The 16,847-nt window shown below is 36.6% G+C and overlaps 1 protein-coding gene across 1 annotated transcript in view; it reads left to right on the top strand.

Moving 5' to 3' along the window:
* Positions 1–15,863, top strand: part of LOC125076835 — a 62,896-nt gene extending 47,033 nt beyond the window's left edge. Inside the window, exons 4-8 of the mRNA XM_047688537.1 lie at positions 3,604–3,748; positions 12,334–12,456; positions 12,720–12,857; positions 13,272–13,386; positions 13,686–15,863. Of these exons, the coding sequence (XP_047544493.1) occupies positions 3,604–3,748; positions 12,334–12,456; positions 12,720–12,857; positions 13,272–13,386; positions 13,686–13,734 (570 nt within the window). The 3' untranslated portion in view covers positions 13,735–15,863. The remainder of the gene's footprint in view (positions 1–3,603; positions 3,749–12,333; positions 12,457–12,719; positions 12,858–13,271; positions 13,387–13,685) is intronic.
* The last annotated feature ends 984 nt before the right edge of the window (positions 15,864–16,847 follow it).

The raw sequence follows: 16,847 nt of genomic DNA, 5'->3' as shown, positions 1-16,847 counted from the left end.
TACATATATTTGTACTATATTATGTTAGTTGAGCTCCATGTGAACACTTAGGATAAGTTTTAACGACCCTTGTAAGCTTATAAATCTCTCTTCTGTATAAACAAAGTTGTGGGAAATATATTATATTAATTTAACGGCAGTATGCTAATGACTTACACACAATACGGCCGACCGTCAGACGTCCCTCAGTCCGCACCTGCTTAGCAATTAACACGCCGCTGAAGATATAACTTCTCGAATTTTAAATTCAAATTCCTAAACTTCAGGTCACCGAGACTTGGGAACAAAGACCATTGTACGATACTTCGAGAGGAGAAAATGTCAATGGAATCGTAAGTGGTTTTCTTTTAAGTCTCGGTTTGTTTACTCCCGCTTATCCTAAATACACACAATTAGTACTAAAACGCGACCCACAATCCCGTTGAAAGCGTAGGGAGTCTCCAGTGTGTGCCAAATTCTACGCTTTAATTTTCTATTCAAGCGGCTGTCAGCGAGTCGCCGTTTTAAAGTTTAAAATATGAATACTTTATGTTCTGCTAAGCGAGGGTTGTGTCGCTCCAGAGAAATAAATTGCGGGCTTCGCTTTAATGGAACATTTTTCATCATCATTCTATAATTTGAAGGATTCGTCAGGGTGGAAGGATGCGTGACATAAATGTGTTCATGATGAATTAAAACCCTTTTATTTATCTAGCTATATGATGCGCTGTCGTCGACCCTCTGATGTTAATAATATAATGTTGATACTTTATTTTCTCCTTACTTGTAACCAATTAGGTTTACAAAATGTTTCCATTGCATGAGTTTAACAAATTAATTTAAAAGGTGCAATTAGATCTTTTAACAAATTCTTGATAATGACTCCAAAGTTCTGAGATACTTTAAATCAATTACAATAGTGGAATTTAAAACAAGTAGGAACGTAAGTCTTGTCGTATTTCCTGACAATTGTAATATCCACGCTAATTTGGCAACGCAAACCTTACCAACTTGGACTCGGTTTTGAGAAAAGTTTCTTTCAAACGATCTCACTCGACGACTACTTGTGGTTTCCGCTTAAAATGGAAATCTGTAATTGTTACTTCAAATTGGATGAGACTCTGATATTTTATCAAGCACATAGCTGCGGAACGGTTCTAAAACTTTGGCAAATTCTCAATGGTCCGGACAATGTCCTGAAAGCCACTTATTTTCCAAAACTTTTCAACTTTAAGAATATTATACGCTTCGAATACAATATGAGAGACCCCTATACCCTAGAGCCGCTAGGGTAGGGAAATATCCTTCAACTGTTCAAACTCTTCCTTTAAATTAAACAGTAATTTAAAAAAAAGTTATAAGGCATTGTTTAGTTCTCAGCTCATTCTTATAGTTCGGTTCAGCGTTAGCTCGCTTATTATGTGCTCTTCTTATACTAATTAACTCTTTGTTTTATTCTGTACTTTATTGAGCAATTTCATTTTAATCAACACGATATAAACTAAACTGAGCCACAATATATATTTTACAAATCACATCTGTTTACGAGAGTGTTTTTCGCAGGTATAAAATCTGCAAATTTACCCAGTGTTAATAATAACGAAGTCTGTGTGGACGTGATTAAAACCCTCGGCGCATAAAAAATGAAGCAAATCCCGGCCCCGTAGCGGTCTCCAACAACAAAGAGCTTAATCTAACAATCGACGAGGCGTTAATAAAACAATGGACGGACTAAATGTAACTGTTAACTTAAATAGAATAAAGCGGACATCGTGTGTTACAACTCGAGGGAAACAATGTCACGGATTCATTACGGAGACAAAGGCTGAAGTTCTCCCACCTGTATCGCCCCTATCCCGGACTCCTCAACTATGCGTGCTCGAATATCTTCCAACTCTAAAACAATGCGCGTAACTTCGGGCGACAACTTTCATTACAGAAATGATAGTGATTCTCCACGAAGTGTTGCTGCCCCCCTCGTGTAAGTTCGAACTGTAGAGCACTTATTCATCGGGTCAATGTTCAGTGGAGTTAGTGCGAGCGCGTGTCTAGAAGTCTGTTACAAGTTTCCTTGTTGCATAGTCTGCATCGTCTGCAGTGAGTTACTCGCGCTGAATTTCAAATTAGGTGCAGTCCAGCTAATCCACACTTAAATTGAGGAGCGTGCTCGTCCGGCGACTGGCTCGGATATTTAAACTCTCCGTTCTTTTTAAGTACTATTTCGGTCGCCTACGTTTTTTTTTGGATGAATCTCTTAAATTTATTCCAGTTATCGTTTAAAATATCGTTTTTTTGTGTCTGTTTTATCAATATTCTAATTCGCATTTGGATTCCAATTTAGCGCTCTATTTATAACACTATAACTATCGAGTTTTTTGAGACGATAATACAATTTAAGCAAATAAAATACAATAAAATGATGTTATTCATTTTATGGTTAGCATTCATTGTGAAAAACCTCTTTTGTCGGCCTTTCCCGCATCTATGTTACTTCGTTCCAAACTGTTAGTAGAAACTCATCATTCAAGGAATTTAAAATAAAAATATTTGTTGATAATTTAAAAACTTGAATAAGGTGTAAAAAGAATACTGAAAGGAGTGAATTTCAAATTCCAAACGTAACTTGAAAATTTATAGAGGAATTTTAATATCAACCCAAGACCGATCTTTATTAAACTCTTCGGTATAGAGCGAAAAAAGTGTAAAAGTCCAATGCAAGTAACGCCTTTGATGTGGGGTATTGGAAGTGGGGTGGGGGCGACCGGGAGGGCGAGGGATCTAGAGGGCAGAGCCGTCACGTCGCTGCGATCGCTCTCCTTGAAATATGACAGCGAAATAATGCCATCGTTCAGTAAGCCCGCCCCGATGAAGGAAATATTGCCGGCGCATGAGCGTACCTGAGCTCTCCGCTAAACCTGTTTTTCAGACTTGCGGTGCCGTAGCTACCGTACCCTGAATGCTAAGATTGCTATACAATAGTCACACCGGTTACTTTGTTCGTGTAGCACAAAAGAGCACAATGTTTCCGTTTAAATCCATGATTGATTAAAATTGTGGGGTTTTTTTACGACACAAAATGGTTACAATAGGAATTCTAGGATTTGATAGAAATTTTTCTTCGTAGATTTCATCAAATCAAGTATAACAACTTCACTGTCTATAAAGCTATAGACGCAATAGTAAAACGATAACTATGAGTCATGTGTGCACCAGTTATATCAACGTGAAGCATATAACACACACGTTGTTAATCCTAACAGATGTTGACATGTTACTAATTTATCTATCTTCAATATCATTCGATCTCTTTTTAATTAGATGTCTCATTACATCTACGGATATTATATTTAGCTTAGAAGACGTAATAAATACGAAGCATTCATAAATGAATGGTTTTGATTGGAAATATCAATTCCAATTCTATTTATTTATTTGTGAACGAAATGATTATCAAACCAGTTTTAAACATAGCATCCAGTCTAAGTCATTTTGTTTTTTTTTTTCAAGAATTAAGTAATTGCACTTTCTTAATTCAAAGTTTTTGATGATAGATTAATAATAATTAAGCCTGATTTGCTACTTAATTACAGATTGTATAATTTGTTCGATTCTCGTTTGTTTCAGGCGGACTTGTCCTGCCGCAACACAAAGCAGCAGGTGGGCGCGCTATTTACGCGCAGCAACTTCGTCACGCTCAAGTACGTGACCGACAACTGGGGCACCGACGCCAACGGCTTCAAGCTCGTCATCACTGCCGTTAAGGACCCCAGTAAGTTTTAGTTTTGTTATAATTGATGTTGCTTTTAGTATGTCCCGTGATGGCTCAGTAGTTAGAACGTGCATCTCAACACATTACTTTGGTTTCAAACATTAGCCTTGAATTTTCACGTGCCTAATTTGTGTTTGTAATTAATCTCACGTTCGGCGGTGAAGAAAACAACATGATCATTCCTGTATGTGTATCGAACAACCGACATTGTGTGAGGTGGAGTTAGCTCCAAACCTTTTCCTCTAAGAAAAGAGGAGGTCAGGTTGTTACTTTAATGCGTTATTGGCAAATACATACATAACCTCATTAACCAGGTGAATCAGTTGTTATAACATCTTCTATGTTTAACGTCCTCGGTGAACCTATAAAGATGTCAATCCCCGAGCTCAATATTAGGGTAGGGTGAATTATTCTAGTTGACTGGTATAGATGGATTTTTACCTAGATATCTGGCACTAGATACATGGCTATTATACTTTTTTATTCAACCGATCTAGATTTTTTTATTCGATCGGTTATAATTCGAGGATCAAATTTTGGTTGGAAAAAAGCCTAGTGAAGTATAGAATACAGTTTGATTTCTCATGGCGTTTCTCATTCGAACAGCTCACTTAGAAGATATCACTCATATAAAAACCATAAAACTTGTTTACTAATAAAAACTGAAAAATTAAATTACGACTGTATCTTTACCTATAACACAATAGTAAAACAACAGTAAATTGTAATTCCTGTATATTTTCCACTGTTGGGCAAAGTCCTCTTCTCTTTTTGAGGAAAAGATTTGGAGTATATCCCACCGCGCTGCTCCAAAGCGTGTTGGTGGATATAAAATTGGCAGAATTTCGTTGAAATTAGACACATGCAGGTATCATGATATTTTCTTCACCGCCGAGCACGAGATGAATTATAAACACAAATTAAGGACCATCTCGGCTCTTAAAGCATTACCTATGAAAAATACAATTTGTAATCTTGGAGCTAAAGATACCCTAGATTTAGTTTATTTTTAGCTAAGTAGGATTGTTACTGCGTCGTATTAATAACGTATTTAAAACACCAAAAATAAAACAGCGACAAATATATTCCTGATAATAATTTCTCAGTACTTATCAGTCTTGGTAGGGCCTTATGTGAATCTGTCTGGGTAGGTACGAGCCAATCGCCATATATTCTAACGCATAAAAGCAATAGTTATTATTGTTCTATTACGGTTAGAAACATGAGTGAGGCAGTGTAACTGCAGGAACAAGGTATATGACATCTTAGTTTCCAAGGTTGGTGGAGATTTGGCAAATCCTTAGACTTAATGTCTATGACTTACGATATATGATATGATGGTAAGTCACAATCACATCGGATTATGAGTATAAGGGAATACCGCTTATGGTATTGACGTTCATGATATGTAGGATATTAAAATGTTCCGAAAATCTGTATTTGTACTATCTATCTTGTTAACAACATCAAAAGTTGAGGTCAGTTCGAATAGTGAAAAGGTAAATCGAATCGTTTTTTGAATGTAATGTCTGGGCCTTAAGGAGATATTAGAAGGACGTTACGAACTTTTGTGATATTGTTCTAATAAATACAATAGCGTTAATAACACAATATATACGTTTACGATCAAAAAGCCAGCAATTTGTAAAGAACATTCGTACATTTGATCACGCGAACACATCGGGGCGAGAGATTCCTCGTAGGAGTTCGCGTCGACCCTCTTTCGGCGCCTCTTTAATTATCCTCAATGTTTATTTATTCGACGGAACGCTGTCGGGGCAGTTCGCACATTCCACCCTCATCTCGTCTTATAAATGAAAGTGTGTGTGTGTGTGTGAGAGAGAGAGTAGATATTATAAGCTCGGAAACCCTTCAGTCCACCATCACATTTTCACGATTATTCAAGCATGTAGTACTCATTATTAATTTTATCCTCACTCTGTCACATGCTGAGTCTCTATATATGTGAATTAATTTACTTGAAATTTTACATAAAACATATCTCGGGCTTACAATTTTTCAACTAAACATATATTAAATGGAATATATATTATGTAAGTTTATTTGTCTGTACTAACACGTGTGTCGAGGTTTTTTGTAATGAACATCTGAAAAACAATAAAACCAATTCCTTTTGATGATCTATTATTAAATTCTGATGTCAATTTAATTCATTGAATTAACATCGGAAGATGTAGCGAGTTCCGAAGAAGATCGGTTTCGTTTAGTAAACAATATCATTACATAACGTTTTACAATATCAACGGCTTTAAAATTGGACTATTCACGTGATCACGTGAGTGACGTATAATTATAATGTTCTTGTAATATCTAAAATAAATACAAACTATTATCTAAAAAAAAAAATAGTAATAAAAAGAATATTCAGAGAAAACTCTCTAAATAACGAAATACATAAATAATCGCCATTTGTAATTATTAAATATTACGTTTGTTACTGGTTTTTTTTTTAATACAATAATATTGGCTATTATTGAAATGTGTAAAGAAGCTTTGGAAGTCACTTGGAACGTTGACCATGGAGCCGCTGCACCCTCAACGTCCGAGTATAAAATTTAAAGTAAAATAATTCTTGATATTTTCATACGCGCGTCATGCATTGTTGCCACATGTAGCATCAATTAGATTTTCGACTCGACTGCGTGGAAAAATATAGTGGTTTTTGGCAAGTTTGAGCGCTAACCGAGTTGCGTGGTACGTAACGCAATCATATTTGCTTATTCGCTTGTGAATTACGCTTTGGGACGGAAATGCCTTTTGTCGCACTTTTACAGCGAACATGAGTTTCATAACTATAATATAATGAAAACATTTCTAAAGAAGTCTTGTACTTACAAGTTAAATAAACATCAGGGATGCCCTTGTCAAATAATTCATCCTAAAGTTTTAAAGAAAAACGGATTGGGTTAGTCATGGCAGACAATAATATGAAATTCGATTTAAATAATCTAAGTTTTTTGTGTATATTGGTTTCGTAGTTTAACACAATTAGTCATTAGACAAAAAACTCTTCGTTTATTACTATGGATATGTATTAAAAACACAAAGGAAGTCAACGTTGGGATTATAATACAATAGTTTTCGTCCGAGGCTTTGAACGCGTGTTAGGGTCAGTCGTAGGTTGTAGTGATGAAAAAGGCTATGACCTTCCTTGGGGTTCAAGCTTGTTTTATATCAAATTCATCTCAGTGGTTTAACCGTGAAAGTGTTACAGATGGACAGGTAGACTAACATTTATAATATTAGTATAGACAATAATTAAAATAAAATAATTCAGTCATTGGGCAAAGAACACCACGCTGTTGCAGTGCCAGTTTGTCTATTTATTTTTGAAGGCAACGTGATATACAAAGTATCTAATTCTATTTATATATGAAAGTCTTAGAAATATTACAATGTGCATGACTCTTACAGGCTAACTCATCATGTAATAACAGAAAAATAAATAAAAAGACAACTGTGCATATAAAAAGATATACAATATAAAAAAAAAAAAAAAAACTATAATACTGCTTATAAATGTAAGGCAAATCTCAAGCGACGTATAAGTTTTCATCACCAGAGAGCATTCAATAAATTATATATTACATGGTTCGAATCTGTGAATGTCAATTAAGATCTCCGTGCTCTATCTACTGGGTCATTTAAGTCAAAAGTGTTTTCTGTAATTCATAAAGTTTTGCTTTTCGTCGGTATTTCATGCCTTTTAATAAAAACCTAATTGAATATTTTTTTATTAATTGGGCTTAATTTTCTTTTATTATCTAATTGAAATTGGTAATTTTCTTATATGATGGTGACCGCTTATCATCCAGAGTCGTGATGGCCCTGTGGTTAGAACTCTTGCATCTTAACCGATGATTGCGGGTTCCAAACACAAACACGTACTATTCCATTTTGATGTGTTTATAATTATTCATCTCGTGTTCAGAGATAAAGACAAACAGCGCTAGGGAAATGACAATGATATTCTGCCACATTTATATCCAGCAATTCATATCGGAGCAGAGTGGTAGCATTTTCAAACCTTCCCAAAAGGAGAGGAGTTCTGGTCCAGTAGTGGGACATTATAGTCTGGTACTTTTTTTACTAATCATCGGGTGGTCCATTTGCCCGTCCGCCTATCAAAATAGTAGATACAATTATATGCGTAATTTAATACAATTATTTGTATATAAATATATATACTCAGAGGAGGCCTTTGTCGGGAGACAAGTTGTAGGCGATTAACGACCGTGAGGCGATATTTAACTGCAAAAGTTTAAAACATATTCAAAAAGATAAAAAAATAATTATTTGTATGAACAAGAACAGCAATAAATGCTTTATTTATACAAATATATTCAATATCCTGCGTGAAAGTCAACGACTATTCATAAATCCACGTCATAACTTCTATGGATACGTTTATTACGAAATACATACACGTCAGAATATTTAAAACGTCAAAGTAAATATATCCGCGGGATCAAATTTAGTAAATATTAAACGAAATATAATAATTGAATGCAATCCTTTTTGAATGTTACACGATAAAACCGCTGAGCCGGCGCCGGATCTCCGTTTAAATTCAATTTATTATCCCTTGCCCTCGAACCGGTGTTGTTTTACGTCGCATTAATTTAGCTTATATATTTTTTGTTCATATTTAATTAAAAACGCTCCCGTATTTATTTGTCCTTGTATTATATTATTAAGTATTTAAAAGGTTTGTTCGTATATTGTATATTCGCGTGAGTAATAGGTTCTTTGTCACTTTGCCACGTGGACACTTTCAACCATACCCAATTACAGTAACAGGGTGGGTGAAAGGTGATATCGTCTTGACCGATTTTAACCTGTCTCAGGGGAGACTACGCAGGATATATTTCAGAAGTGTGTGCGCAAATACAAGTGCATCCTCTATGCCCTCTCATAATCCGATGGGACGGCAAATCCGATACTACCGGAAATAGTGCCGGCGCTACAAACGCCTTTATGTGCTCTCCGAGGCCTGGGAACGTACACACTTCCAACATCCAGACGCCGGGTTGCTACTGAATTTATTATAACAGAAAAATCAAATTTATCTACTCGGCCTGAGATTTGAATCCAGTACCTCGGGATTCGAATCAGTGAGGCAGTCCTATTATATTTAGAACATTACACCAATATTATTACCAAAATGATTAATTGGTACACGTAAACCTTAGCCGAATATTCTGACATGCATAGAAACCCACGATGTTTTAGGGCTTTAAAGTCAGTGCCAGATATAAAACTGCCAAAATATGTGTATCCCGCATCACACTGCATCGTAACTAGGTAAATCTGTATGAGTAGTTGAGCTTCAGCAGGGATGTCTCTGTTACATGCTACTAGGTAAATTCCACATTGATTGTTAACACTATGTACGAGTAGATAACCCTACAACTAGATAGATGTGTACTGGAAACGATAACAATATTGCTACATTCGTAAAATAAATCGTAAATTATTCGAATCCAATTTCAGTAATCGACAAAACCAACAATTATAATTGCTATATGAAAGAGAGAGAAAGGCCGCAGGGCGTCACTAGTGGACATAATGGGCGTATTGTGTCATTTGTTGAGGATATAAAAGGCATCATCCGAAGAGGGGTCCGATAGCGCGATTCTTTATTGCCGGGTTTACGCGATCATTTTTACGATGTTATCATAATATGTTAAAGCACCTTGTCCGAATGAACTAGTTGGTAGAACAAGTAGACCTTCTAGAAATATTTTAGATTCAAAGTATTTTAGACGCCCATGCGTTTTTAATATAATAAATCTGTTACGCTTTAACAGCCATGCCGCTGAACCGAAATGGAAAATGATATTTAGGCTCAAGTAACCTTGAGCCCCAAAGAGGCAAGGAGGCAAGACATATGTAACGTTTCTATTCCTAGAACCTGATGACTAAACTACTAGTTATATAAAATTCAATGACTGCAATGCTATTTGTCCAATATGTTAATAACCATAAACAGTTTTGTCTTTTTAATACAGCCGTGAATTCCTCTAATGATGCTTGCGTTAAGGAAGATTGATTGAAAGACGCATATCGTTATGATCAGCTCCAGGTATTCAAGGTGTAGAGTCTTAGATTTTCTTTAAAGCCGCGTAGATGTTTCTTATTTCATTTATTTGGGACCCATGAGGTGTATAATGATTGGAAATGATTTGACAGAATTTTACAGCATTTCCATGGTCCTCGGAATGCAGGTTTTCTTGATTACTCTTGCTGTGTTTCCCAACTACCAGGGCGGTTGAGTGCTAATGTGTTTGTTTGATAAACGCTTTAACATAACTTTCTTTAGTCACCTCTTACAAAGCCCCTGATTAAAAGTACAAGTGGAAGAAGCAGAAAGTTAAAGTGTAGTTAAAAGTAATTAGATAGTTACTGCGCAGTAGCAATAATTACCAGTTCTTCTCAGTAATATTAATGTTAACTTAACCTTGTAAATTAGCTGTTCCAAAAGCGCTTGTAACAATTTAATTGAATAATGTATATTCTAAATTCATTAAAGGTTTAATTATTTTTTTATATTACATTTATTACACAAAAATCAAAGTGATTTTCTATACTGGTTAATATTTAAATTAATTTATATCATAATTATATATAATGTGATTAGTTAAATTAAATTGTATTCAAAACTGTTGTGACATCGATCTTGACAAAATCCAATGTGCCGGGGCTTCAGTACGAAAATAGACCCCAACAACAAATTTAACACGCAGAAACTAACTTTAAGATCACGACAATTGCCTATGTTTACCAAGCCAAGGCATATCAAAGTACATAAAACAATATTTAATTTAACCGTGTACAATGATAATTCCAAAAGTGCATTTCGATTTGACTTGATTTTTAATTTTTAAAATGAAATTACTGGTGATTGAAAAGAAAACATTCAAGATTTGAAAAGTACTAGCGAAAGAAAATATGTGTTTTTTTTAAGATGAAAATTTAAATAAAATGAAATATACTTGTACATAATTGACAAAAATCGTTAATCAATTTTTAAATATAAAATTTGTGCATTGGCATTTGATAAATTCCATTGTTTTGAAGCCGGTTAAAAGTGAATTGTTGGCAATATTTTTTTACACGTGTATTGTATACAAATAAATTTTATTTGCGTCCTTTCAATATGTCCGGTGTGATCGACGTTCGTTGTTCGTCCACCAAAATCACTTGATGAATTGTCGTTCGTGTCTATTGTTCGCCGCCATTTTCCATCATGGCGGCCGTAATTCGATTACGTCATCACACGTCAGTGTTATTATTTTTAAATTACGAGCTTTAAACTTTTTTTTTATCCTTGATAACAAACGCTTGATATTGCTTAAAATAGATTAATGAATTATAATTTGGCCTGATCATTTTTTTATGACGGGACTATGGACCACAAGTGGTAACATAACATATCCATTGCGCCACGAACCTTGGGAAATGTGACTGTAGTCACACTGGCTTACTCACCTTTAAAATAGGTACGTAGCGGAACACGAAATGATAATTAAAGATCGTCGGTCCACATTCGTTGCTTACTTTGTATTTATGTGTTGTTATCATCTCATGCTTGGAGTTGAATGCAACCAACCCGAATCCTCAATTCGTAAGTGGAGGTGAGATCTTTACGGCCTGTGAAACTTTTACACCCGTTACCTACGTTTTAAAGCATGTTATGACCACTTAAGCACCCAAGCTAAGGAAACTTTTTTGCTTTCGTGGGACTCACCGGCAACCAAGTGCCAGTGATATCCACTCCATCCCTTCGAAAATCGTCACGGGATCGCTTGTGCATACAAATGTAACGCCACGATGGTTGGCCCGCCTATGCGGGTCTCCAATCTAGAGGGGTTCGCGAGGTACAAAGAACCCCTCTGCGATGCTTACGGTGGGAGAGATAGTGCGCAAAGCGCCTCCGACTTCTCTCCTGTTACCTTCGGCGGACGATTCAGCGGAGGCACTATCCTTACGCAACTGAACTGCGACCTTCATCTGTGATAATAATAATAATAATCATCATAATAAGGTTTTTATTGATATACAGTATGATATATATACATCATAAAGGCTCTGTACCCCTAAACTAGGAGACCCCGTATCTTAATGACTTACGTTTTCACAGAAGAAGACCCTTTCCTTCTCACTTCAGTGCATGGCATTTATCTCAACGCGAGTTATCCTTAAATCCAAGATAGCCTTTAAATCCGCCAGCTAAATTATGTTAAGCTTTATTATAGGATTTACACGGAACACCTCGATTTTAAAAACAATTAAAACATCGGTTCCAATTCATTATATCATCCATGTGTTTGAATGCTGGTACTCCTCAAAAGGGGGCTATGCGTTTTGCTATATTTTTTGACATAAGTAAGATATATATATATATATTAAATATACTTCGCCAGAATCTAATTTCTACTGAACGATTGATGCGGTTACCTTTAAATCCACAGTAAATCTTATAATTAGATTAGAAACGTCATTCAAAAATACACATTTAACGCGTGAAAATTAAATATTCCTTATACTTTTATAATTTTCAGAACATGGCTGCAAGGAGTTCAGGTGCAAACAACGCGAGTTCTGCGTCAGCGCGGACTTGACGTGCGACGGCGTGGATCACTGCGCGGACGGGTCCGACGAGGACACCGCCGCGCTTTGTCCCGGTGATTAAATGATTAGTGTTTTTGGTAATTATATTGTTACTGGAAAATATGTATACAGAATTACATATTTCCCAGATTTCAATTGAAGTTACTTTAGTTGATTCAGTTCTGAATTAATTCAAGGAGCGTATTGTATACTTATAGTTCACATAAATAGTAAAATTGACGTTTAAAAGATATACAATATAACCAAATATTCGATTTGTCTTTGCACAGCGAAACTTACGAGCTAACCTAATTACAATAAACGTTTATGTTCGCAGAGAGCGGTGGCGGCGCGCGGAGCGGTGCGTGGGCAGCGGTAGCGGCGGGCGGTGCAGCGTTGTTGGCGCTAGCGGCACTGTTGGCCCTCTGCTGCTTCTGCCGCCGACGCGCGCCTGCACCACTCACACACTTACATTGTAAGTGATTTTTTTTAAAGAATCGGGAGACGGACTCCTAAATGGGACACCTGATGTTAAGGGGTTACCACTAGCCATAGATATTGGCGCCGTAAGAAATTTTAACTATTCCTTACATCGCCAATGCGCCATCAAACATTTGGACTGAGATGTGATGTCGCTGTAGTTTAAACTGGCTCGCTCATATTTCAAATCGTAACACAAAAATGCAAAGTATTGCTGCTTAGTGGAATATATGATGAGTGGGCCATGTTGTTTAATGCCGATTTTTCCAATTTGTATATTTTTTTAATTAGTGTTTGTTTATAAGTATTTACGATATAATATATATCATATTTCTAATTTATATATTGATTTATTAACAAAATGAAAGGTCGTATATGGATTAACGTGTTTCAATATATCTTCCCGCAGTACAACAAATGGCCAGCAGCAACGGTGCGGGCGGCGGCAAAGGCGCGAGTGGCGCCACTGCCTCGCCCGCCACGAGGCTGCCGGGAAACTGGGCGCACCCTGCGGGCCCGCGCGGGTAACATATATCTCCACATTTATCACATCATACTCACGACTATCTTACTTTGCTTCATTTTATTTTTTACTCTAAATAATTATATCAAGCGTTTTCACTTTATTCTTTATTTCTTATTTTATCATTAGGAGGATTTCCATATACATATATATTTTTACACAAAGTTGTCATCTGTTTATTGGATATTTATCATCTTTGTTAAGTTAATTTGTGAAAGCTTTTAGACAGCTGTCATAATTAATTGTATTGAAGTTCTGTCGGAGTATTTGGTATGTGTTCAGTAGCTCGTGGTGTTGCAGGTACAGGGCGGCGCGCCCGGGCCGCCTGCGGGCGCGGGCGCAGCGCTGAGCGGCGCCCCGCACAAAGACGAGTGGTTCGTCTGAGGCGGCCCGGTCGGGCCCGCAGGGCGGGGGCGCCGTACCGGCCCCCTACCGCTCCCAAATTCCGCTCTCCGACCGCCAGAACTTACCTGAACTACGACCAGTGATAGTAGGTGAGCGTGCGTGCGTCGGTCTGCGGAAAGGAACCTTCACATATCCGTTGAAAATAATAATTATATTAAGTGTTCGTCGACCGGTTCTGCCGCGAGTGTTCCTTTGACTGTCGTATTAGTTGTGACGTAAGCGAGTGGGAGTCGCGTTTCTGATATAATATATTTTTTTGACTTGTGGTCGAACCTTGTAGAGAAAGTCGCTCTCGTAATGGTTAATCGAGACGCGAGGGAGTCGGAAGATCTTCCTTGGTCGCGTCGTGACCGGGCGAAGTCTGACGCTCACTGAGTGTCGCCGCGCGAGTTACTCGCACAATTCGTTTGCGCGCGTGACTCACTCTTCACGCCTCACCATCGATCGCGTAAGTTACTCACGCGTTTGACTCCATCGGGTACATAACGATTGTATCTCGCGGGAGACAACCGCGAGTTCAACTCAAAGACCTATTACATCAAATAAGCTTTTCAGTGTACAATATTTAGACCGTCTTAAAGGCAGTTAGTGTTTGTGCGGCCGAATACGGTCGCCGTGAATTTAGAATTTTCCGAAGTGTCTACTCTTAATCAGAGATTGTCTGAATATTGCCTGATGTAATAAGTCTCTGTCGCGAATGAAGCGTGTCACTGCCATATCACTCAGTCGTATTGCTCGCGCGAGTGGCTGCTCGCTGACTGGCGTGCGCTGCTCGCGCGAGTGACTTGCTCGTGCTCGCTGAACATCCTTTAGCGACCCTCAAGTCGTGTTCGAGTGTACGCGTTTCGGTAGACCTAAGTGTATTTATGGGAGTGATAGTTAACTGAAATTCTATCCGATGAAATTGTATAATCATTAGTGATGTAATGTATCCCAGTTTGTAATGTTATTTGTATACGTTCATTGGATAGCGAGTAGTGTGTGTAGCTGAGCATGCAGTATCGAATTCACTTCTCGATTTCATAACGATTTATGTTAAACTGTGTGTTTTATTAATATTATATTTATTCACTTCCAAATTTATCATAGAATAAGCATATTTTATGTATGTAAAACTTAAGTGAAATTTAAAATACTTATATGATGTTCTTGACGCTGACTAAAGCGACGAGACGTTTGTTCAAACTTTTACGAGTATTATCGGACCATATGAATCATAGATATTATAAAGAAGCCATAGATGTATTTCGATTTCGTTGTAATTAAGTTAACGCAATAAAGTTATTATAGAATTATACAGTGTGAACTAATATTTTATTGAAGGATGACATCGTGCAAATGATTTTTTATACGAATTCGACGAAGGTAGAACGTAAAATGTAGTATATTCAGAATACACGATATTCCCGATCGATCATCGCGCAGGCGTCCCCCACTACATCTGCGTCGGTTGCGCCTGCGGACGAGTGGGTCGTGACGTCACGCGCCCGCACGTGCTCTCTCGCGCGGCCGGGCACTTCGCGGCGCGGTCCGACCGCAGCCATGGTCCATTCTGATGATGAAAAAAACTAGATATAATCGCTTCAAAGACTCTTAACATAAAACAATAATAAACAAACTTCCATTTAACACGCTTAGGTATTCAACTATGAGGTAATACGATAACTTTAAACATTTGATGTTACACGTCGCTCTGTTTACAGGAGATTTTGTGAACTTTTTACCGTATAACTGGACTCGTGCATTAAGCTTATATACAGAACATCCACGTCTTATACATAATATTGATAATGTGTAATAATATATACATAATTTTAATATGACTAGAATGCAGTTTGTATGTACTATATATGTAAGGAATGGGCAGGGCGTCGCACCGCGCCGATCGCCGGTCTGAAGTCTATCCGAACGTATCTATGTAATATTCTAATTTTAGCGATGATTTTTTTAGGTGAATTTTTACTCGTTTAGTGGACGGCGCACCGTATCGTGGGTGTCCAGTTTTTGGTGTTACGATAAACGCAATGTAAATTTATCGATATGACATTAAACATTTTTGGCTTATTGTTCGTATGTTATTGAGTGTTATTTAGTGTATCCCATCCCTATTCCTTGCCATCGAATCCTATCGTATTAAATGTAAATTTATAAGAGCTTTCTTAAGGAAGTAAATTCATAACAAGTTTGCTTCACAAATTCTATTGATATGTCTTTGTATTGCGATTGGAAGAAAGAGATAGAAACATATATTTTACTAAAATAAGAGATAGTTTAATTTGTTAATCAAAGATTTTAGTCTCACGGAAAACCTAGTTAGTGTTATTACAGATTTGATTGTTTGGAAAAACAAAATATTTATTGAATAACTCAAATTTATTAATACTAGAGTTAAACTAAACAATAATTCATGAAACTCGAATGAGTAATTAAAAAGTTTGCATAACAAACCTGAACAATACATAAAGAAAATACCTAATTCATCGTATTTGCTCTTTAAAATTGTAAGGAGCGAATTAAATATGAAAATGATGCTAAACTTCCCGTCTACATTAATATCTTAAATGTGAAAGTAAATTAGTCTATCTGTCTGTTACGATTTCAAGACAAAGCTGAACTGAACTGAAACAAATTTGATGAAATTTGGTAGGAACCTAGCACGAACCTCAATGTACGATTATAGGTTACCTCTTTATACCTGACACCTGATCACCTACAACGCGAGTTTAGCCGCAGGCGACACATAGTTGATAATAAAAGATAAAGAACTAAAACAATTAATACATAATTATATATATCAACAAAAAAATATTATCGAAACAGTGTTACAACGCCATCTAGTAAATAATGTTGAAACTGCTAAGTGCTTTCAATGGGTCGTACGACAGCATCAACAGTGCCGAGCTTTTAAAGCTTCGAAAGATATAAATGCTTTAAGTATATTATACTACCATGTATTTAAAAGACGCAATGATTGGAGCAAATAAAAATAAAAATATTTATAAGTATATGTTAAATATTTGAAAACCTAAATTGTTTCTGTAAATAATATAAAGAAAG

The sequence above is a fragment of the Vanessa atalanta genome, chromosome 3 (genome assembly GCF_905147765.1).
Source record: "Vanessa atalanta chromosome 3, ilVanAtal1.2, whole genome shotgun sequence".
NCBI lineage: Eukaryota > Metazoa > Arthropoda > Insecta > Lepidoptera > Nymphalidae > Vanessa > Vanessa atalanta.
This window is presented reverse-complemented; position numbering and strand designations above follow the sequence as displayed.